Here is a 22,105-nt window from a genome sequence, read left to right as displayed (position 1 = left end):
GGAGAAATCACTGGAACCAAAAGCTTACTTTGAAGTGCACTCTTGATTTGTACAGTAGACAGTAAGGTTTGAAACTCCTTTTCATTATTGTCAGTAATCTCAATGTTATTTTCTTGATTCGTCAATTCATTTGGTGTCTTCATATAGTTTGTTTTATCCAACCAAGAGCTGAACAGCCAAATGTACAGTCAATTAAAACCAACAAAAGCTGCAGAAATTCCTATTTGAGAAGCTGGAATCTGAGATTTTCTGTCAGTTTTACTTGGAAAAGTATTTTAATGAAAAATTGATGGTGGGACGGAATTTTCTGTCAACCGACAAATCCCTTATTTAACCAACTATTCTTGCAAACGTAGTAAATGTAACTACTGTACCATGTCACAACAGTGTTTATTTGGTTGTTTCGCCTTTTTCACATCGAAACATTCGAAGCAAACAATCATTTCCTCCGTCTGCTCTTAGCCGTTATCTCGGGTCAACACGAGGCGTTTTGGAAGCGTCTGCTGCAGCTTCCCCTGACATCTGGCGGGCCATTCATCCTGGCTCCGCTGTCCGGTTTGTTTAGACTCCAAACATGCGACAGGAGGGATGAGCAGAGGAAGAAAGAAAAAATGACAACAAACACACAAACAAGCTGTGTTGCAATGCTGTGTAATGATGCCAGCCCGCATTTAGACCTTATTTCAGTTGAGCTGATGCACAAAGTCAGGCTGTGGTTTTGAGCTCTTTCCTGCTGTTCAAATTGTCTGGAAACAGTTCGAGGTAGAACCACCCCCGAGTTGATCAAATAGCCCAGCCCCAGTGAGATGATATGCCAGAGGGGAGTTGTAATGTTAACTCACAAAGGCCTCTTTTTTTCAATTGCTGCACTTTCTGAATGAATGTTCAGTCAGCCAGCAGCGTTGAGTTCCTGTGAATGAAAACTGAATGAGTGGAGGACGACGAACCCCCTTCTGAGATATAATCGTGCTTACTAATCACAGAAGCAAAGTGCAGTGGTGCAGGAAGTAGCCATATACATTATTTAAATGGCTATTTTCTGCCTCCTCAATAGGAAGATTTATAGTTTTTGACGGTTCTTCAGAGAAAAACAAGATATTTGAAGACATGATCATGAACACATTTTTCATGACATTTTTTATATAAAATGATTAATCGAGAAAATATTCTGCAGATGAATCGATAATAAAAAGCTAAAGTATAAAGTGTCGTCAAATGGAAATACCTAAGGAAAGGACACATCACTAAACATTTGTACTAAAGTGCCGTACAGGAGTAAATGTAATTTGTCACATTCCTACACAGGCAAAATGACTTTGTTTGAGAAAAATAGCTGACAAACTTGATAAACATGTCACGACTTGTTAAAGAACATCAATGTTGTCGTCACTTCTGGGCCCTTGTACATATTATATGGTGACGATAGTAGAGTTTACTCCTGTTACCTAGCAGCAGTCCCACTCGCTGTCAGTCTCAGCCCCACGGCGCTCTGCTCCTGGTAACCCTCGCACAACGGTGTCTTCACCAAGGCATTGTCCTTCGGCATGATGAGACTGAGGCTGGCGGATGACTCAGAGCTGATGCTCTGCTAGATATCTGCAGAAGAGAGAGAGAGAGAGAGAGAGAGAGAGAGAGAGGACTTATTATTGTTGTGCTCCACCAGGTGAAGACTCTCCTCAGTGTCCTGGAGGAACGCACGAGATTCGGAAAACCGATAAATTGGTACTGGGCCAGTGGGCCCCCAAGTCTGGCGGGCACAGGAAACAGGAAACATCCCCCCAAATTCACTTCCTGATTAGCTGGAATAGCCGACAAATGAATTGTGTTTTTTCCTGCATTGCAACAGGCTAATGCAAAGCAGATGTAGGGAGACACAGAGCGGGGCACAGAGGTGCCGTCTCACATACGGGAGCGGGCTGTGACTCATCCGTCAGCGGCGGTGTCTCTCTCAGCGCTCGGAGAGACGGGAAGGAATCTCAGGGGCACAGCTGGAGTCGTGACTTTGCACTCATTAGCGACAACATGTGTGCGTTTGACTTCTCTGTAACCACTCGGAAGAGTTTGATGTACTGGGACAGATTCAGAGCACTGGGAAACGCATCCAGCCACATGTCATGTTCGTGAAAATCTCTACCATTTATTTATTTCAACACATTTCGCTGTTGCCTGTTTACAATTTGCTGTTTTAGCCCTATTTAAAGGTTTAGATCCTTCCAGAGTTCAGCACATTATTGGATTAGCCTGAGAGTAGATGATCGCCACTGAGCGTGCAGCTCTCCTCGTGAACTACTCCACCTGAACTGCCGAGGCCGTTGACCCGGTTTGAACAGGACTATGTGGAATACACACACATTGTGGAGAGGAGGTATAGCGCTGGAGGTGGAAGAAACCGGAGTGGGCGGATGAATTCGGGCAGCTCAGGCTGGATGACAGCTGGCCAACAGAGGTTCCCAAACTCCCTCCTGTCCAGACTGAATATGAGACACGGGGAGAGGATGGGGAAGAATGTTTTGTTCTGTGTTGTGGAAGACTCTCACTCTTATCGAGTTGAAGGGTTTTGTGATTTAATTACTAGGAAAAATCATAAGCATCACATGAGCCTATGTTTGGATTCTAAGTAGTGGTGTGTGTGTATACAGAGGCGTCTATCTACGCGGCGGATTCTCCATTTTGTCCTCGAAGGCTGCATGGCTCTCTGGGAAATCGTTTGCTGTAAACATGTTTGTTGACTGTTGAGACGCAGGCCGTGTTTCGGCCAAGGCAGCTTTAGGCTGGTGGAATAATCCGGGTTGGGTACGGCGGCTCTCACTGTACTCGGTAGGTAACGTGCCCTCCTCGAACGCAGTGCGGAAGTAACGCCAGCATGCAGGGTCAGCAGGGGTAAATAAAGAGACTGCAACCGCAGCGCAGCGGCGACAGGATGTCCTTCACACGCCCCGTGGGGGAAGTCGACTGGATCCCCCTCTGGGATGACCTCTACCTGCTGGGAAACACTCGCCATGCTGCTAATCAGCAGAGGGAGAAACCCAACATGCCAAGAGGTGTCAGAAGCACGTTACCGTATTGTTTTCCATCTTGTGTAAAAACCTGAATTGGTTCAACAGAAAGTGAACCCCCCCCCCACACACACACACACACACACACACACACACTGATTACATCTGGTTTCACAACAGTGTTGCTCTCCTCTGGCAACACAAGCAATGTCAGCTTGCCACACACAGGGACTTACACCCGACCTTCTCTCCCTTTCCTGTGCTTGCAATAGATATCATATCTCCTTCGTCATTGTGTGTCGAGCCTGTTTGTGAGTGTGCGGAGGCGAGAGTTGTACTTTCTAGAAGTTTTGAAAAGATGAAAAACAAAAAGTATTACAAAGAAAGTAGTGTCTGAACTGACCGGGAGGTATAGAGGCCATGAAGAGCTGTGACACCACACTGGTCTGAAAGATCGCTCTCACATCCAGGAGGGAACATTCCAGGTTTCACACCCTGATGCCTCACGTCACATGTGAGCAGATTTGACAGCTGACTTTCTCACACACAGCATAACTTCACCTGACTTTGTTTTTGTTTTCTTCTCAAGTTTTCCATTGCTTCTAACGAATCTGTTTGAACATTAGCTCCTGGACGCACTAGATGGAGAACGAGTTTGATCAGTAACCGAGAGGCGGTTTACACTGAGAGGTGGTTTATCACAGTGTGTGTGTGTGTGTGTGTGTGTGTGTGTGTGTGTGTGCAGCCCCCTTTTTCCCCCTCCACACTTTTCCTCCTCGCCGATCAACAACTTCAGCACAGCTGCGACAAGCCTCACTCACCATTGAATAGTGAAAAGATGCAGGTTCCAGAAGTTAACGGGTTTTCATCAGACTGGGTCTCAAGATGAGCAAGGCCCGTCGGTGATGGCATTGCTCATTTTAATTTCAGTGATGTTGAGTTTATTTGGGTCTCATGACGAGTGCTCACCTTGGATTATCGCAGCTAATACTCTTGCCACCATTTGCATATTTTCTCAGAGATAATCATTTGAGTGTTTTTTGTTTTGTTATTCCATTACAATGTTATACTTAGTTTCTCTAACACTTGTAATGGGGCGTAGGATCTGAAATTCTGACTGTGACCACTACGCCAAAATTGCATCACACAGCGCAGTGTTGTTTGTGGGTTTACGTCTACGTTCGGAGGATGTCGGCTTTGGACGTCTAAATAAACACTAGTTGCATCATGGGAAATGTAGGAATCGCGTTTTTTGTGTGTCTGGCACACACAGAAGGACTAGAAGTCAGGATGTGTGGCTGTTTGTTAAACCACTCTTGTTTTAATCAGTCTCTCACGAGGCTCCAACTTTTTGAAAGTGCAATACCAAATTGCAGGCTTGACTTTGGGGAATTGAACACTGTAAATGAGTGTTGTTGTCTGCATTTCTCTGTATCAAGTAAATGAGTAAAAAATTTGCTTGTATTACGTACATTTTTTTTACAGTCATTTAGCCAATAAGTGCATTTCAACCCATTACAACAACTAGGTACAAACAAGAAACAACAAACAAACAGAAGCTCACATTTCTCAACGAAAGTAACAACTAACATAGTAGTACTAAAAAAGTAAGTGCTATCTAAGTGCTAATCTAATCTCTGATTTTTAATCCAGATATAGTTGGAATCCATTTGTTGGAACGGAAGATTGAGGAAGAGTGGAAGATGATGTCAGTGCACCTTGGGACCACCTGGAGGACCTGAGCCACCACACAGCAAACAATCTAGTTTTAGGTTGTGTAGTCACAAGGTGAGTAGAAAGTCGGTTGGCTGTTGCGGCGCGGTTGGCTGGTGCCGGTGTGAGTGTGTGTCCATATCCCGGATGGGAGCGAATCGATCCGTCTGACACGTCGCGCCAGGACAGTGTTTTCGGTACGTGACCAGATGACCGGTAACCAGGACGGAGTGTGGGGGTGCGGAGTGGAGTGGTCGGGAGACTGAAGACCAGGCTGAGCTGCTTGCTTCTGCTGATGAGCTTGTGGATGAGGATGAGGGGTCAGTAGACCAGTAGATGCAGAGTTGCAGTAGTCGAGCAGCCGTGGAGCCAGAACCTGACCTGTGATCGCTTCGCCGCCTTCTGAGTAAAGATTTATTTCTCCTGATGTTGTGCAGCATGCCTCACAAGAGTACAGTCAGCGATGTTGGCGGGCGTCGAGAGTTGGAGTTGGACGTGACAGTGTCGGTTCCTGGCAGTCCGGGGGGGGCCCAACACAGAGTTGAAGGTGATAGTAGGAGGTGTGGTGGGGGGGGGGGGGCCCTTCCTGGAAGGAATAGTAGCTCAGTCTTGTCAGGGTTGATCTTCAGGTGGTGAGCAGACATCCACTGAGAGATGTCAGTCAGACAGGCAGAGATTCGTTATTGAAAGTAAATTCTAGTTGCAGCCCTAGTTTCAATGATTCAGGAATATTTGACTGTGGGATCAAAGTCAGTGCTCTATATATCCACAAAGTAGGTGTGTGTGTCTGTGTGTGTGTGCAATGTTTTTATGTTTGGTCATTTTCAGAAAGACACAAATGACATTCAGTTTTATTTCAGTTCTTGTTTTGAATCTCGAATTAGGACCATCAAAGGAACTGAGTATTAACTGTGGGACAATAAATAAATACACACACACATATACACACACACACACACGCACACACACAGGAGTAATGGGGCTGTTCACTGCCTTTAAACTACATCCAGTTGGAATTCCTTTCCCCTCATCTCATTTCCTGTTTTAGCTTTCTCCAAAGCTAACCGCTCTCCAGTTTTCTATCTGACTGACTTCTCTCTCTCTCTCCCTCTTTCTCTCTCTCCCTCGCCCTTGATTGAGTACGCTGCTTGTTTTTTCCTCACTAACAACCCCCTTCCCTTCTTTCCATTCCTGTGTTTCCCAGGCCTGCTCGTCGAGCACACGGCCACTGAAGGCGTTCTCGTCGGTGTATCCTCGAATTTGTTTTTATGTCCGAGAGGATTAGAATAACAAGTCGAGCGGCTCATCTGTAACTGTGCAACGCAAGCGTGGCCGACTGGCACGGGCCAATAGAGGAAAAGGAACAAAGCTACACATTCAGCGTGTCCATCGCGTTGTGCTTCCTCATTTCTTCCGTCTTTTTCTCCTTTTCTTCACTTTCCTCTGCACCAATGAGGGAAGGAGTCGACCTTTGTTGATGTGTCAAAGTGCTGCCCTTCACTCTCGGCCTCTCTGGGGTATTCCTGTCATCATTATTTCTCTGCAGCTCTGCTCAACGCCTCGAATTCGGCGTACACAACACGTCAGCACTCACGCGTGCCTACAAGTGTCTTTGCACTGTGTTTTTGCTCAGATACGAGGGCAAGATATTTTCCAAGGGCAGCTGCAGTGATGAGTGATGGAAGCTGCTGTTGTTGTTATTGTTTTTGTTATTTTAAGTGTACCGCTTATTTAGAATCTTGAGGAGGCACAACGCACCGCCTCAACTGAGAGAAATATGAAAAAGATGATGCAACCAGAAATAGAGGAAAGTGAAATCGGATGCAAGCTAATTTTGAAAAGGACAACATAACACAACTAAAACTGCAGCACGTGAACCGGAATGAAAAGAAAGTGAGAGAAAAACATATTGCTGCGCTGAGACAGAGAATTACCCCCCCTGGTTTCACAATGAAGCCTTTCATCTCATGTTTTGGACATTAGGTTACTGGAGAGGCTTATCCTTTCCTTTGTAACCGACTCGCTCTCCATCAAATGTAAACACACACACACACACACACACACACCACACACACTAATGCAATATCGCTGTTGTTATAAACTTCCTTCAAACTGGCAAACTATGCTGCTTATTGAGTCATCCGGAAAGACAACTGCCCCGCACTTCCCTCTCCTCCTGAACAGGAAGCAGCAAGATGTCACTCGGAATCTGTCACTGTGGTTATCGTACAGGCGGCATTGTAAGTCGACTGATGTTGACATTGCGTGGTGACGCATTTGGAAGTAGTGAAAGGGATTACGGGGATTTCTGATCCCATTTTTGCTCCGTGTTGTTGATGTTTTGTCAAACGCCGAACCATGAAAGCAATGTGTGAATCATGACTGATACGCGCCATTTCTATTGGTTGAAGGACGTTAAGAGTCTCATCATCATCGGCCCACATAGACGATGTTTTTCATCTGTTCAGTGAATGTTTAAGTCGCATGCTTTGTGTGCTTTGTGATGTATTCTCTGCGGTTGCATTTTGCTTTTATTATCGAAGCACAAACTTTCCCACAGTTTCCCGAGCTTCCACCCAGCTGTTTCTATGGCCGTATTGATTTCCTCAGGAGCCATTCAGGTGGTAATTAAAGCATCGTGACTAACAAGTGTATATCGAGTGTGACATTTTACGGTGGAAACATAAACTTCTAACCAATGGTGATCAAACTATGTAATGTGACACAGTTTTTGAATAAGCACAACAAATGTCTTTACCGCATCTGTCAGCTTACACCGATACCGATCTGTCTGTGATGAGGTATAATCGTCCAATAATATTGCCCCGGTTGGTCTTTGATTCCGAGAAGTTGCACTCGGCTCCACCTACGCAACATGCTTTTCACCGACATTTCTGAACCTCGAGTTTAAAAATGACTGAAAGCTGAAGACAAACAGATGCTCACTGGGATGGATGGATTACTTATCTCAAGCAAAGTATCAAGTCTACGCAAGTTGATTTTCAAGCAGGAAACAAATGCACTCATCAGTCTAAGAGGGTTTGTAGAAAGGTCAGCAGTAGTGTAAAAAATTACAATATTTGCAGTGCAAATGTGCTTATACATGCTTAACTAATTTAACAGTGTTTGAACTGTGTGTGTGTGAGATGTACGTAGATGCCTTACAATATATAAACGTTCTCCCGGAGCTCCGATTTTGGCACAGAGATTGTTTTTACCCTGCAAGTTGAGTCATTACACACACTTGCACACACACACACACACAGACACACACACACTCACACACACAGCTGAGAAAGCTGTGGTAATCTCGGATGGTGCAATCCAATCAAGGGACCTCACAGGTCATGAATGAGAGCTGGGAGAAAAAATAGGAGATTGAAAGAGCAGTAGAGGGGAATGAGGAGGATTACAGGAGGAAGATGAAATAAATGTGGGAGAATAAACGAGAGAGAATGGAAGACAATGGATAAAAACAGAGATAAGAGAGACTTGCGTCATCCCGCTGCTCTCGCACATAATCCCAGACGGAGTCGGATCCTGTCACGACAAATGGAAGCGGTGGAGCGTGCGTCTTGTTTTACAGCTCGGGTATCTTTTTAATTTGTGAATGAAAGTTGTTGTTGGAAACTGTTGCTGACTGTACACTGTATGAATCCGCCTCCGGGGAAAGAAGTCACAACACCGTGCAGGGCTACACCCCCACACAGAGAGACACTTAATCACCTCTGTTTGTCTCAGAAGGTTTTATATTCATCCGCTGTGTAGAGTTACGGATCAGAGGTAGAGATGAACCAGATGAGCTCTCTTTCACAACTAGCCATCCACCACTCTTATTGCATATTGAAATGATGTATTTGACAAAGACTTTCCAGTAGCAACAGCCCAATGTGTAGCAGAGCTTGTTCCTTATTTTTTTCCAAAACCGACATTTACACCCACTTCACTTAATACGGAAATGTAAATCATAGTCACAAATATATAGTTACATAATTTCCCAAAATAGCTGAGCACTGTAGTTTTTCACATTTATCACCCAAACATGAATAGTGCATGTGTTGAGTACAGTTAGTTGTGGATTAATACACATGTAGTGTATTTATGGCAGCAGGTTGGTATGTGTATGTTCAGAACCAGGCAACACAACACCCAGTGACATGGTGTTGTTCATTTATGTGTTTTTAATAGTTTTTTGACGGTGGAGCACAGGGCGAAAAGATGGATCACGCTACAAACAAAAAACAGTAGATTTAAACAGTTTACAATAAGACAAATGTAGAATATTACAAGGCGTAGCCCATGAATAGTCACAATTCAGTGCAGGACTTTTGCTTCACTGATTGTTCTCATGCCTGCAAAACCGACAGTGTGTACATAAACCACAGCTTTCTTCCAAACGGTGTAATTGCATGTTTTGGACTTCTTCATGACTAATGTGATAACTCACCTTCACCCCCTCACTCCTTTTCATCAAACCTCTCCTTCTCAAGTATTGAGAAAACAGGTTCTGTGTTTGGATTCAGCTATTGTGCAATCCCCAACGTGAGGTGTCAGAGCTGGATGGCTGCACATGATTCATTGAATGGGGGCAGGATGAAAAGCTCAGGATCTCTAGTATTTTGGACATTTTCTTATTGAACAGACTGTAAAAAGGGTGATTGAAGTTAATATTTGTATGTGTTGTTAACACGACAAAACAAAAGGACCAAGAAAAAAGCTACACCAGTCGTAGATAAGTATGTTTTGTTCCCTAAAGATAAAAACAAGATGACACTATTGTCGTATATTTTCTCTTGTTATAAGGTAAAGTAAACAGATTACTGGCATGCTTTATAGAGGAGACTGTATGTATTGCTCCTGAGGGACACCTCAGGAGCAATACATACACGTGTGTGTGTGTGCGCGCGGTGTGTGCGGTGTGTGCGGTGTGTGCGCGGTGGGTGGTTGGACCACATTCTTGTCAAAGGGAGTGCTATCTGTCACACATGTTTGACAAACAGATTAAGCTTCAGCTGGATTCAGGAAATGTCCCACGCAGATTCTTTCATTCACAGATCTGAAAACACACACACACACACACACACGTGTATTATGTGTGTGTCTGTTTCAGAGAGCATGTCTTAATATTTTTTGCGACAAGTTTAAAAGAAGTCGACCTTATACGTGCGACGGTCAGATTTTTCAAAGCTAATACAGTCGTGAATTTACAGCATACCATTTATTTTGTAAACTTTACGTGCTTTAGTGTTCATAAATAAGCAATCACATACAGTAGTAGTAGTAGTGTGCCTGAATAAACACATTGTTACTGCTTACGACAGCATTTTCTCAATAATAACTGCCCTTTTTCTTTGTGCAGGAGAAGCAAAAAACCTCCCTCCATACCCGGGGCCAAACAGGATGAGGGACTGCTACTGCACCGTCAACCTGGACCAAGAAGAGGTCTTCAGGACCAAGATCATAGAGAAGTCCCTTTGGTGCGTTCAGGGGCCCTCCGCCCTTTTTGTTGTTGTCAACCTTTCAGTCTGTATGTACACAGAGAGGTGCAATCGTGAGTGTGAAGTATAATCCCTTCCTCATCGGTCAAAACGTAAAAAAATGAAAACACATTTTATTCACCAACATCAACTCCCTGCCTTTATTAATTGGATGATTACATATTTACTTCCCCGGCTTAGAGCTGTAGTTTGAGTTAAAAGTTATTTGACAGAAGTGATGTTTTTGAATGTCAATAGTATTTAATAAAGTGGAACTCGTTTGCTGTACGAGCTTGATCCCTCTGATGAAATAATTGTGTTTGTATATACACTATATTCTCTACATTCTTTGGCTACAGAATAAATCTGTATTAAGGTGTTAATACAGGTGTTAGATTTTTGTATAGACAGGGAAAATGTGTCATATCTCAAACCAGACTAAAGAGAAAACAGCTGGATAATGAATCAAGCTACTGCAAGTGGAACTTTATCGTTTTAGATTCAACCAAAACATCAAGAACCCCCCCCCCCCCCCTCTTTTTCACTCACAGACATGACAACATTGAATTACACTTATTTCAGGGTCCTGTAATATCTGTTGGATTCTTGATGAATGCAGCTCTGCCTGCCTGTCCATCCACCAGCCCTCTGTGTGTCTTCATGTCTGAGGAGTTACAGATGAAGTCAGTAATTGTTAGCAGCAGCCCTGAGGTCGCAGCTCACGAGATTCTCATTGCAGTAATTCGTCTCTGACCGTTGTTTAGGTATGGCAGAGCATGGCAGTTGACATATCTTCCAGCCGATGGTCACAAACAGGCCGATTGTTGGAGGCAAGCGAGCTGTAGAGTCCACATGACTCATGGCAAGATGTAAATGCATGTGACCTTTTTTTCTTTTTGAAGTCTGGCCAACGGACAAAATCAATCATCTTTGGGCAAGAATGAGGAAAGACTTGTGTCTGTGATGTTCGTCGTCAGACAGCAACACTGACAAATAGTTTGCATATTAACTAATCAATCGTGAGTGGACAACGAATGATTGTGAGAATGAGAATTAGAAGTTGATCACACAACGTATTCGCAGGTGATTATCACTTTAAAGCTGCTTTGAGAAGATTTTAATTTTCTGTTGATTTTTGCCGGCCCTGTGGACAAAAGCAGTCGTGTTTCTGAGCACCAGGGTTCCTCTAGAAAACCTCTTGTTTAACCGCAGCAGGGTCTGACGGCCTGCCCTGCTTAGTCCTGGTTCTGGTTCTGCCGCCCAGCAATATACGGCACGGGCCTTCTGAGCGAAGGTTGCAGTGAAGTCGGACCCATGGTCATGTTCACTTCGGTCATATGGAGGCGTCAGTATTACACATTACAGAGACTGTTTCATAACCAGTTACAGGTTCCTCATAGACTTCATCTAGCTGGCAGAACAGGGAACCTCCTTCATTTCAACATTCAATTACCTCTTTTTTTCCTATGACAACATGCCACTTTCTCATCTTTCAACAACTAAATATCTCAAACTTAATTTGTGGTGAAACATGCTCAATCTGACAAAAGGAGTCTAATCCCAGCATGCCTTGTGTCTCCTCACCTCCAGTCCGTTCTACGGGGAGGACTTTTATTGTGAGATTCCACGTAGCTTCAGACACCTCTCCTTCTACATCTTCGACAGGGATGTCTTCAGGAGGGACTCCAGTATCGGTGAGTGAACAGCTCCATTTGTGTTGTTAGCCAAACTTCTCTGTGCATGGTTTCGCCGTTGCCATGTTGAGAGCCATGTGGAGGCAATCTCCGTCATAGATTTGCTTGGAATTTAGAAATGTCAGCACGAACCTTATAGGTTCAAACAAAAAGAAAAATATGTAAATGTCTAAAACACAGTTTCACAATATGATGATCGACGGAAATAATAATAACTGATTAGAGTATTTTATTTGGAACGGATGTTGAGAATTTTTATACGTGACTGTAACTTGCACTTTGTAAATTGTGGCAGGTACTTTTCACTATTTTCAAAAAATGATGTAGATATATTTAGATTTAGATTATAGATTATAGTCTTTTATAAAAAAAATTAAAAAAATGTAGTTGATATTGAAAAACAGTTATTAATAAAATATAGCAAAGCAATGTGTCATTATATATGTACATATAAACATTTACATCTATAATATTTTAAATGGTATGAATATTGTATAACTTTAAATATTTAACGGTTACATATTTAAATTAACTTTGGTCACAGGTATATACAGGACTGTCTCAGAAAATTAGAATATTGTGATAAAGTTCTTTATTTTCTGTAATGCAATTAAGAAAACAAAAATGTCATGCATTCTGGATTCATTACAAATCAACTGAAATATTGCAAGCCTTTTATTCTTTTAATATTGCTGATTATGGCTTACAGTTTAAGAAAACTCTAAAATCCTATCTCATAAAATTTTAATATTTCCTCAGACCAAGTAAAAAAAAAGATTTATAACAGCTGAGTGTTTGTCAAGGCTCAGGAAACCCTTGCAGGTGGTTCGAGTTAATTAGACAATTCAAGTGATTTGTTTAATACCCTACTAGTATACTTTTTCATGATATTCTAATATTTAGAGATAGGATATTTGAGTTTTCTTAAGCTGTAAGCCATAATCAGCAATATTAAAAGAATAAAAGGCTTGCAATATTTCAGTTGATTTGTAATGAATCCAGAATGCATGACATTTTTGTTTTTTTAATTGCATTACAGAAAATAAAGAACTTCATCACAATATTCTAATTTTCTGAGACAGTCCTGTAGATAGGATCAGAACAACCATCGGCATCATTGCACTCAAGATGAACTGAGTGACTTTTTAGATGACAGATACAGACTCTTATCTTCCAAGGCTAACCAAGAATCATCTTGCACAAATTGTTTATTTATTCCTTCAAGTTCCCTTAATAGTTACACTTTTCATACCAAAAAGGTGTGTGTCTGTTTGTGTGAAGGCGGATGTTTTTGTCAGTGTCGTTGGGTGTGTCACTGCACATATTTGTGGGTTCGTATTCGTATTTGTGTGCGTGTGACCACCAACTGAAAAATCTTTCTCAAGATGTGATTCGTAACATCAACCAACAGCTCCTGTGTGTGTGTATTTGTGTGTGTGCGTTCATGGGTGTTTTTCACAGATAAATGACTTGTTAGTTTCATGGTAGAAATGACAAGGCCATATTATGGTCACTGACGATACTCTTTGTGAGTATTTCAGCCCCAGGTGCCTGCATGCATTCAGAAGAGATGTGAGCACGTAGGTCTTCGTAGGAAAGGTAGTTTTGAGCTCATTTATCTTTGAGTTTTAATGTGTGTGTGTGTGTGTGTGTGTGTGTGTGTGTGTGTGTGTGTGTGTGTGTGTGTGTGTGTGTGTGTGTGTGTGTGTGTGTGTGTGTGTGTGTGTGTGTGTGTGTGTGTGTGTGTGTGTGTGTGTGTGTGTGTGTGTGTGTGTGTGTGTGTGTAGGCAAGGTTGCAGTGAAGAAAGAAGACCTGCAGAAATATCACGGCAAAGACACCTGGTTCCAGCTACAACCTGTCAGTGCTGACTCAGAAGTGCAGGTCAGTACATAGAGAGAAAACACACACACACACACATACACACACAAAAACAAAGCACTCTTCTCTGTTCTTTTCTTCCTATTCTCTCGCAGATCCGCGGTTGTTTTTGTTTCACAGATTTTCTATAGAAACCACATGCCACTTTGTTTTCATACTGGATGTGTTTTGTGTTTTGGTATCGACCAAAATGGATTTAGTTTGATTCTCTGCTCTTTGAAGCTTTGTGTACAAGTCCCTTAGTTTAGACAACATTTCACGTCAGACTTCCAGAAATTCTCAGTAGTTACCTCAGTGGCAGAAAGAGCGATGCCTTTATTTGGGACAGGCTAATACTAGAGAATGGATTTTTTTATTTATTTGCCTTCTTCTCCCATCAATGAGTATCGTATGACTCTGTACTGATGGGATTAGTACTGTGGAAATGTAAATTAAATTAAACAAACCCTCGCTAATTTCAACTTGCTGGTTTTGGTGTTAGCGAATCTGAGCAAGTTTTGGATAGAGCTTGTTTCGCTAGCTGGCAACATCACAAAGCTGGTTTGAGCTGGTTTGCTTATCGTATGACCGTGTTATACTCATTCTACACTTACACGACATTTTTGCATTTGAACCAAAAGTATCACTTTGTGGTCACAGTAGGTGCTGTTCAGCAAAAAAACATGAGAGAAATGTTGCTCATTTTATTAAAAATTCTATTTTTTGGGAGAAAAACCTTTATGTAACCTCTTTTAAATATAGATATACAAATAGCATAAATATATATATATATTTCAGGCGATACCCACCTGCTTACCGTATGTGCATTGATGTGGGATAGTGTTTCTGCATGTTAATGTTTGAAGCGTGGGCAGAACCCAAACAAACACAGCATGTGTGCACCTGAAACACCTGAAACACCTGAGCCCGCAGGGTCAAAGTCACCGGGCTCCCCGGGTGTGCTCTGGAGCCCATTCGCTCAGTTTGTGATCTGCTGGTGAAAGAGTGATCAAGAGCACGATATATGACACACTCACTGTTTTAATGACAGCTGGCTGTGATGAATTATTAAAGGTTAAGTGTGTCTTTGGGTCGCATGGTTGTGGGCCAGATTTGCTGTTGATAATAATAATAATAATAATAATAATAAGTTATCACTGAATGTTACGGAAATATGTTCATGGTTCTAGTATGATTGAGCAAAAACATTGAAGAAAATCGCTCCTTCATTTTTGGGAAGTGTTGAATGAAATGTTAACTTTTCATCTCACGTGTTGATCGTTTGATTGCCAATGTTTGCACTTCATTCGACTTTGTTAGCAGTGACATCTCTGTCTGTGTTAATCACATTCACATCCAAACATTAGGAACAACACAAATAGTAAGAGTGTGCACTGTTGATCACTAAAAATCAACACACTAAAAACCGACATGTTTAGTGCAGGAAAGTCTGCGCATGGAAACATTTAAAAGTGGACTTAGTCGCTTTTTGTGATTGACAGCAGTTTGTATCTGCCATGCGGTTAGCGCCTCTCATTGGGTATTCTCAGCAAGTTGTAAACAAACTAAATAGTCAATGTAATTTGGCACACATGAATAGATGACCTAAGTTTGGGGGAAATGCCTTAAAGACAGTAAAAACTTGCTTTGTTTTTCTTCTCGTAATCCAGACGTGAGCTGATGCGTTTTTCCCCTCACTTGTCCCACATGCTCACTTGACACGTGGGACATTTTCTACTATTCAGTATTTCAGCAGACTCACTCACCCACACGCATGGTTACACACGCACACACACGCACACACACGCACACGCACACGCACAGTGAGAGACACAGTGAACAGTAACATCTGCAGACAGATGGGTGTGTGTAGCCCTGGAGCAGTGATCTGAAACAGAGACACATTCATCCGAGGAGCCGCGGAGAGGAAGGATGTGTGAAAGAATGAGAGAAAAGAGAGAAAGCAAGGGAGATGGATCAAATGAAGTAGGAAGATAGAGTGTCTCTCTTCTCTTTTCAATAGAGGACACATTGTTTGGCCTGTGTGCACATGTGTAAGTGCGTGTGTTTGTTCCTTCGGCTTGAATCGGCCAAAAGAGAGCAACGCCTGTGAGTTTGCATACTGATGCTGTTAATTAATGGAGCTTTTCTAGACAGCTGGACCACTACGATGTCATTATGTCATTAATCCAATCACTTCAGAGAGGGAAAATAACTCCAGCATGACGTTCGGGCTCGCAGCTATTTACATACAGTGTCTCTGTTGGTGGAGGAATGCACCTTTTTCACGGTTGTGTTGAGTGAAGCAGCTGGAATCTACACTGTCCAATCAAAACCAGGGATCTCCACCAGATGTGTTTTCAGTTAACTTAAAGGATTACATGTTTTTATAAATTGAGACCCACGGCTGAATCTGTTGGATTAGTTATTGTGAGGGATTGATTTTCACCACGCCGTAAAACAATAATTACTTTTTATTGGATCAAGTGTCATGCTGTTGTCGGCAGAGGTGTGTCAAAATGGCAAGTGCATGCTTTGCACCTGTCACCTGGCTGCGTGGTGGACAGTGCTCATGAGCACTCTGCTGAACGTTGCACATTTACATTTAAATGTGTGTGCACAGAAAGTATCCATCAGTGTGTGTTTGTGTTCCGCAGGGGAAAGTGCACCTGGAGCTGCGACTGAGTGAAGTCATCACAGACAGTGGGGTCATCAACCATAAACTAGCCACACGGTGAGACTGCACACACACACACACAAACACAGAGTCCTTATGTTCCATTGACTTGTGCAGTTTTATATCAAAAAAGAAATGTTAACAGAAGAAAAGAATATTCCTGAACACTTCCTGAAGTCATCACAAAGATTGCTTCTACACATTTTTTATTTTATGTCAGTGTTACTGCCACGCTGGCAATGAGGTTCTCATCTCAGTTGGTCCATGTTGGTCCAAACATCTCTGACACTACTGGATGGATCCCACAACATGTATACATGCATCGCCCCCAGAGGATGTATCCTGCAGACTTTGGTGATCCCCTGACCTTTCCTTTCGAGCATGGTAAAGTGAGATGTTGGACACGTAGACGCTGTTGAATCAGGAAGGAAGTAGTTTTAATGCTATGGATCTTTTTCAGGGTACGATTTAGTGGATTAATTTTGAATGATTTGATTTAGAATAAGTCTATTTTTGAATATTTGAATCAATACGTTGTGGTCGGCATTGGCTCATACATCTGCCGTTACTCGTTGTTTCAGTGTGCACGTGTTGCTGTGTGTGTTTAAAACGTACAGCACAAGCATGTGATGTGTGGACTTCAGCGTCTGTGGGGGGTGAATGAGACGCTCACGGTCTGGATGGATTATTCTGTGTGTGGATGTGTGTGTGTGCTGGTTTGCTCTCCGGCTCTCCTTCTGTAACATGCAGCAGTAAAGTCCAACGACGAGCCAGCGTGGCTCTGTTCCCAGAGCACATTAAAGGGGAAAGGAGCTTAGAGCAGGAGGTCATCTGGTCAGATTTCTCAAGGAAGACACACATGTACGATGGCGAGAGAGAGCTGCGTCCATTCAGTTCCACACATCCAACTAACCGATTGAAAGAAATTGTCTAGGAGAAGTAATGTTATTTTAGCACGTTTTATTGCAGGTCAACTGAGTGTACATTAAAATGCCTCAAGTAACACATATATAAGAATGCTATATATTAAATCCATCGTGCAACAGAAGCAAAATTCTGCACTTCTTCAAACAACTACAACTATAAAATATAATTTAAGGAATAACGCATCTGTAATAATAACCGAATAATACAATGTACAATGATATAACTCACCGTGGACGGTTTTTGCATCACAAGTACTTCTACTTCACTAGTTCTGTGCCTTTACTTAATAATAACACAATTGATGCAGCAGACCCAGAGAAATTGTCTTTTTTTATTCCACACATTCTTCTTCCTTGAAAAAAAGCATGAGGCCTCCATTACCCTCAATGCAACTGGACCAACGACAGTTTGGTCTAACATTCGGGTGTTATTCTGTGCAGCCTCACTCAGAGAGGAGGAGCAGAGGACTCACTTCTTTCTCATGTCACACCTTGCGATTTCTTTCATTGTCAAACTTGCAGTCTTGCAGTGTCAAACCCCAACTGACAGGGACATCACTTGAGGCAATTTATCAGATTTTACCAGCTCCCTCTGGGGCTCCGAAACTATCCAAAACCTGGCAACACACTTGGATGTGTGAATATCAATGAAGTTCGCCTTGAAGTAATGTTTTTATTCCATACGTGTTTCACTTTTCAATTTGTACGGCGTGGTTAGCTTGTGGTTTAAAACACGAATGACATCTGAGAACAACAAACATCTAACAACAAACACATTACTTTCCTATGGAAGTTACGCAGGTCTCTGTTCTGTTTTAATTTATTATTTCACTTGCAATAGTGCACCCGTCAGTGACTCAGACTCATAATCACATCCGCTTTTTTTGCCTGTGGTTTTGGCACCATGATGTAATTCATTTCCATCATATTTGAGCCCAAATTGTTTTGGACCGGTTACGTAGGGACAATAAAGAAACACGTTCCCCTAATATGAGTAATGTTGACTAAAACAAACAATCCTGCTCCACCACCAGTCTGGCATGTCAGGGCTCACAGCGGTGAGAGAGGAGGGGGCTGGAGAGTAGGCCAAGCAGGGGTTATATAAACAAGCTTATTGGACAGGAAGCGCTCTGGCATTGGTGATGCTTAACCCTGCCCTCTCCTTATTCCTTTTTAGGAACCTGTGTGTGTGTGTGTGTCTTTGTGTGCGTGTGTCTTCGTGTGCGTGTGCATGTGTGTGTGTGTGTGTGCATTTAGTCAGTTCAGTTGTGAGCAGCGCTGTGATTTGCTGTGTTAATTCATCATGCGGTGCGAGTAGTGGTGCATCATCGTGACACACAGGAAGTGATTCGTCCCGCTGGGTGTCCTGTCCCATTTGCTAATCCCGTTACACGGCATGATGTCATTGAACACAGAGCACAGGAATAGATGATAGATGGATGGATGGACAGATAGATAGATACGTTTGCTTGTACTCTATATTTAAAGTGTATAAAACAGCAACTAATTATAATAATCTTCGAACGACAAGACTGTTATGCTGTAGGCAATTACAAAGATAACTAGAACGGACACTCGGTAGAGCGCATACCTTCGCATATCACAAGATTGGGCATTGAATTATGAACATTTTGGCATTTGTTGCATGCCAATTGGATACAAATTGACCGTGCTATGGTAAAAAGAAGATTTAGACCTTTTCATGACCTTGACCTTTGACCCGATCGATCCCAAAATCTAATCAAATGGTCCCCGGATAATAACCAATCATCCTACCAAATTTCATGCGATTCGGTTTAATACTTTTTGAGTTATGCGAGTAACACGCATATAAATAAATAAATACACGTAACATAACCTTCTGCATTTTCAATGTGAAGGTAATAAAGTGGAATTTTATTAAATCTAAGCATTTGCGATGCGATATGGAAAAATGAATTTCCATCTGGAACTGGAACAGAAAAACGTGCTGCTTCTCTCGGTTTGTTGCCCCTTCTGAGCTTTGTTTCCTATCTCCTTTACTCTTAAACCGACCCCTCTGTCGTAGAGACAGAAGTCTGAAGTTGTATCCTCTCCTATGCTTTTTTTGTTATATTTTTTCTCCGGCCGCTCTCAAGTGGTCTTTGTGCTGCGTTTGTAGTTGCTGGATCACACAGGATTTAAAATTGGCACAACTCTTCGCCAAGAGCTCAAATGGAATTACTTCCCTCCGTCTCTTTTCATCTGTCCTCTCTCTCTGTTTCTGCAGTTCTGACAGACACACCTAGCATTGACACCGGGGACCATTTTCACATGCTGAGAAAACTCTCAGAGCTCTTAACTTGGCCCAAAATGTACGAGAAAGGACTCCCAGCGTAGGAGTAGAGCTCCAGCATGACTGGACCAGATGTTTTATGTCTGTGAAAACGGGGGCGGTTGAGTGAATACTTGATACGACACTCTCTTTAGATGTCGTCTTTCTGTCACTTAAACACTAAGTGTGTGCTTGTGTCGCACTATTACAGATTGCAAATGTCCACAGATGATGTGCATATATTTGTCGATGAGAAATGTTTTTGAACTCGGCAGAGTTGTGTTTGCACTTTTCATTTAGATGTGAGGATGTGTAATTGGTAACATTAATCATGGTTGCACATTTCAGGACCTTGTTTTTTCAAACTCATAGTATCAGTATTATCATTCCAATGGATTCGTGTTTCCGGTCACCTGATAATCAAGGTCCGACTCTTTGTTCTCCACAAACTCCAGAGAAAGATATCTGCGTATTAAGCCGCTAGATGTTGCAATGTCTTTTCTGCTCTATCATGCTGGGCAGGTAGCATCTCTTCTTATTTACTGGAAATAGTTTTTATAATGTTTTCATACTGTATAAGCGGGTTGACACACAGACGATTGGGTGTCAACTCTCAGTGGTCTTAGCAGGACTGAAGCCATTTGATGATGTGATAACTTATCGAGCTTTAAGAGACCTTTGAGATTAGGCTCCAACTCTCCAATTTGGCATTTGGAGATCATTTTGCGCTACCAAAAGAATAGTAAAGCTACGTTAGCATTGCACAAAATATCTCAGTATAAAGAGGATAATGTCAAACCTCGTGAAAAGCTTTTGTCTGTAATATATTTAATATATTTAAACCGTTCCCCTTTTAGTGTCTTCATCCCTGATGTTTAGGTGATAAGGTGAGTCATTCAGAGTAGAGCGTTAGACGGGATCGCTCAGTGCTAATTAGCAACACGTTAATGTGTTACAGGTGTGTGTCTCTGCTCTTACAGGAGTGTGCTTATTCATTCTTGTTGCATGTCTGTTTCTCAACAGGGTTTTGGAGTGCCAAGGTCTTCCAATCGTCAACGGCCAGTGTGATCCCTACGCTGCTGTCTCCTTACTAGGACCTTCAAGGTCAGATCGCTCACACGATTGGACGAGATTTCACCAAACACTACTTAGTTTTCTGATGCTAGCTTTCGAGAAGCACGTGGTTTTTATCTCATTCTGTCTCTCTGCTTCTCTCAGGTCGGAAGCCAAGAAGACAAAAGTCAAGAGGAAAACCAACAATCCACAGTTTGAGGAGGTTTTCTATTTTGAGGTAAATATATCTGCTTGTTGGTTGTTAAACTGTTATTTGTTTCTCATCGAACAGATTTTTCTTCATGTTGGATATCAGTCAACGTGAGAGATTTAGTGTGGGTTCAAAATGTATGTGGATATCTGAGCAATACAGCTCTATGTAATTGTTGATTTATTTCATGTACCTAAGTATCTTACATAACCATGGCCGAGTTAGACTATCTCTAATTAGCATGCGGGTGCTCAAACCATCCTGATGTTCAATCAGGGAGAGATCAGTGAGATGAGGAAAGGGTCATGTTTATTGTTAACAGATGATATGGAATGATGAAGTCTCAGAGTCTTTGGCGCTTTGACTCCATGAGGACATTTGTAATTGAGGGCCGACCGCCCCGATCAGCAGCGAGATAGATTCCCCCCCCCCATGGAGTCCAGACCTGGTGGTGATGATGAGCAGAGAGAAAGATGAGTTGAAGCTGATGGATCCATGAAGACTGGGTGGAGATGGGGTTAGGGCAGACATGGGCAAACTACGGCCACATCCGGCCCGTTAGGCTTTTTAATCCGGCCCGCCAAACTTGTCCAAATCGCGACTTTGTTTACTTCCGGTGTGCGTTGGCGCGGAAAGAACTCGTCACACGAAACCCTTCACCGTGATTTGTCAATCCGTTTGTCTGTCAACATTTTTCGAAAAAAACAACCAATGAGCACTCAGTAAATCACAAAGGACCCGCCCACCACACTGGTGAACAGCCGCAGTGATTTTGGCGAGCAGCGCGGAGCCTGGAGGGGCTGCAGAGCCACGAGGAGGAACACGCAGCCAGAAGAGGTCCATTTGGACCGGGTAAGAGTCTTTACTAAACGTTACGTGTCACGGTGTCCGTCACGTGCGCGCGGTGCTGACTAGTCTTGTATTTTACAGAGAGGATTCACCAGCGCCTGCAGCGCAGCCTGCAGCTCCACCTGCCTGGCCAGCAGAGAGGTCTCGTGACACGATGACATGATGTTATTATAGTGAAGCCATATTGTAAATAGTCTGTGTCAATAGTTGTGTTCTGTTTTCTATTTCTCAACATGTATATAATGTAGATTTTTTTTTTTTTATGTACAATACATATTTATTTTAAAAAAAATAATCTAATGGTCATGTTTTATTTGCACACACCCCATGAAACTTTATCTGCAATATGAAGTAATTT

At 42.5% G+C, this 22,105-nt stretch overlaps 1 protein-coding gene and 1 long non-coding RNA gene across 3 annotated transcripts in view; one reads left to right on the top strand and one right to left on the bottom strand.

The window, feature by feature from the left end:
* rasa3 (RAS p21 protein activator 3) overlaps positions 1 to 22,105 on the top strand; it is a 40,020-nt gene that overhangs the window by 1,156 nt on the left and 16,759 nt on the right. The window contains exons 1-7 of one of the 2 annotated variants that reach the window (XM_056412386.1): positions 3,428 to 3,510; positions 10,069 to 10,186; positions 11,777 to 11,880; positions 13,668 to 13,762; positions 16,396 to 16,472; positions 20,658 to 20,738; positions 20,853 to 20,925. In XM_056412386.1, the coding sequence (XP_056268361.1) occupies positions 10,110 to 10,186; positions 11,777 to 11,880; positions 13,668 to 13,762; positions 16,396 to 16,472; positions 20,658 to 20,738; positions 20,853 to 20,925 (507 nt within the window). In that variant the 5' untranslated portion in view covers positions 3,428 to 3,510; positions 10,069 to 10,109. Of the gene's footprint in view, positions 1 to 3,427; positions 3,511 to 10,068; positions 10,187 to 11,776; positions 11,881 to 13,667; positions 13,763 to 16,395; positions 16,473 to 20,657; positions 20,739 to 20,852; positions 20,926 to 22,105 lie in introns of those variants that run through there. The other variant, XM_056412387.1, reaches the window with a different exon arrangement.
* LOC130192408 (uncharacterized) lies at positions 374 to 21,726 on the bottom strand. The gene is made up of 3 exons (XR_008831380.1): positions 21,344 to 21,726; positions 1,446 to 1,596; positions 374 to 910 (listed from the first exon to the last, which is right to left on the bottom strand). It is a non-coding gene; the product is annotated as an uncharacterized LOC130192408 (long non-coding RNA).

The sequence above is a fragment of the Pseudoliparis swirei genome, chromosome 4, assembly GCF_029220125.1.
Source record: "Pseudoliparis swirei isolate HS2019 ecotype Mariana Trench chromosome 4, NWPU_hadal_v1, whole genome shotgun sequence".
Classification (NCBI taxonomy): Eukaryota; Metazoa; Chordata; class Actinopteri; order Perciformes; family Liparidae; genus Pseudoliparis; species Pseudoliparis swirei.
This window is presented reverse-complemented; position numbering and strand designations above follow the sequence as displayed.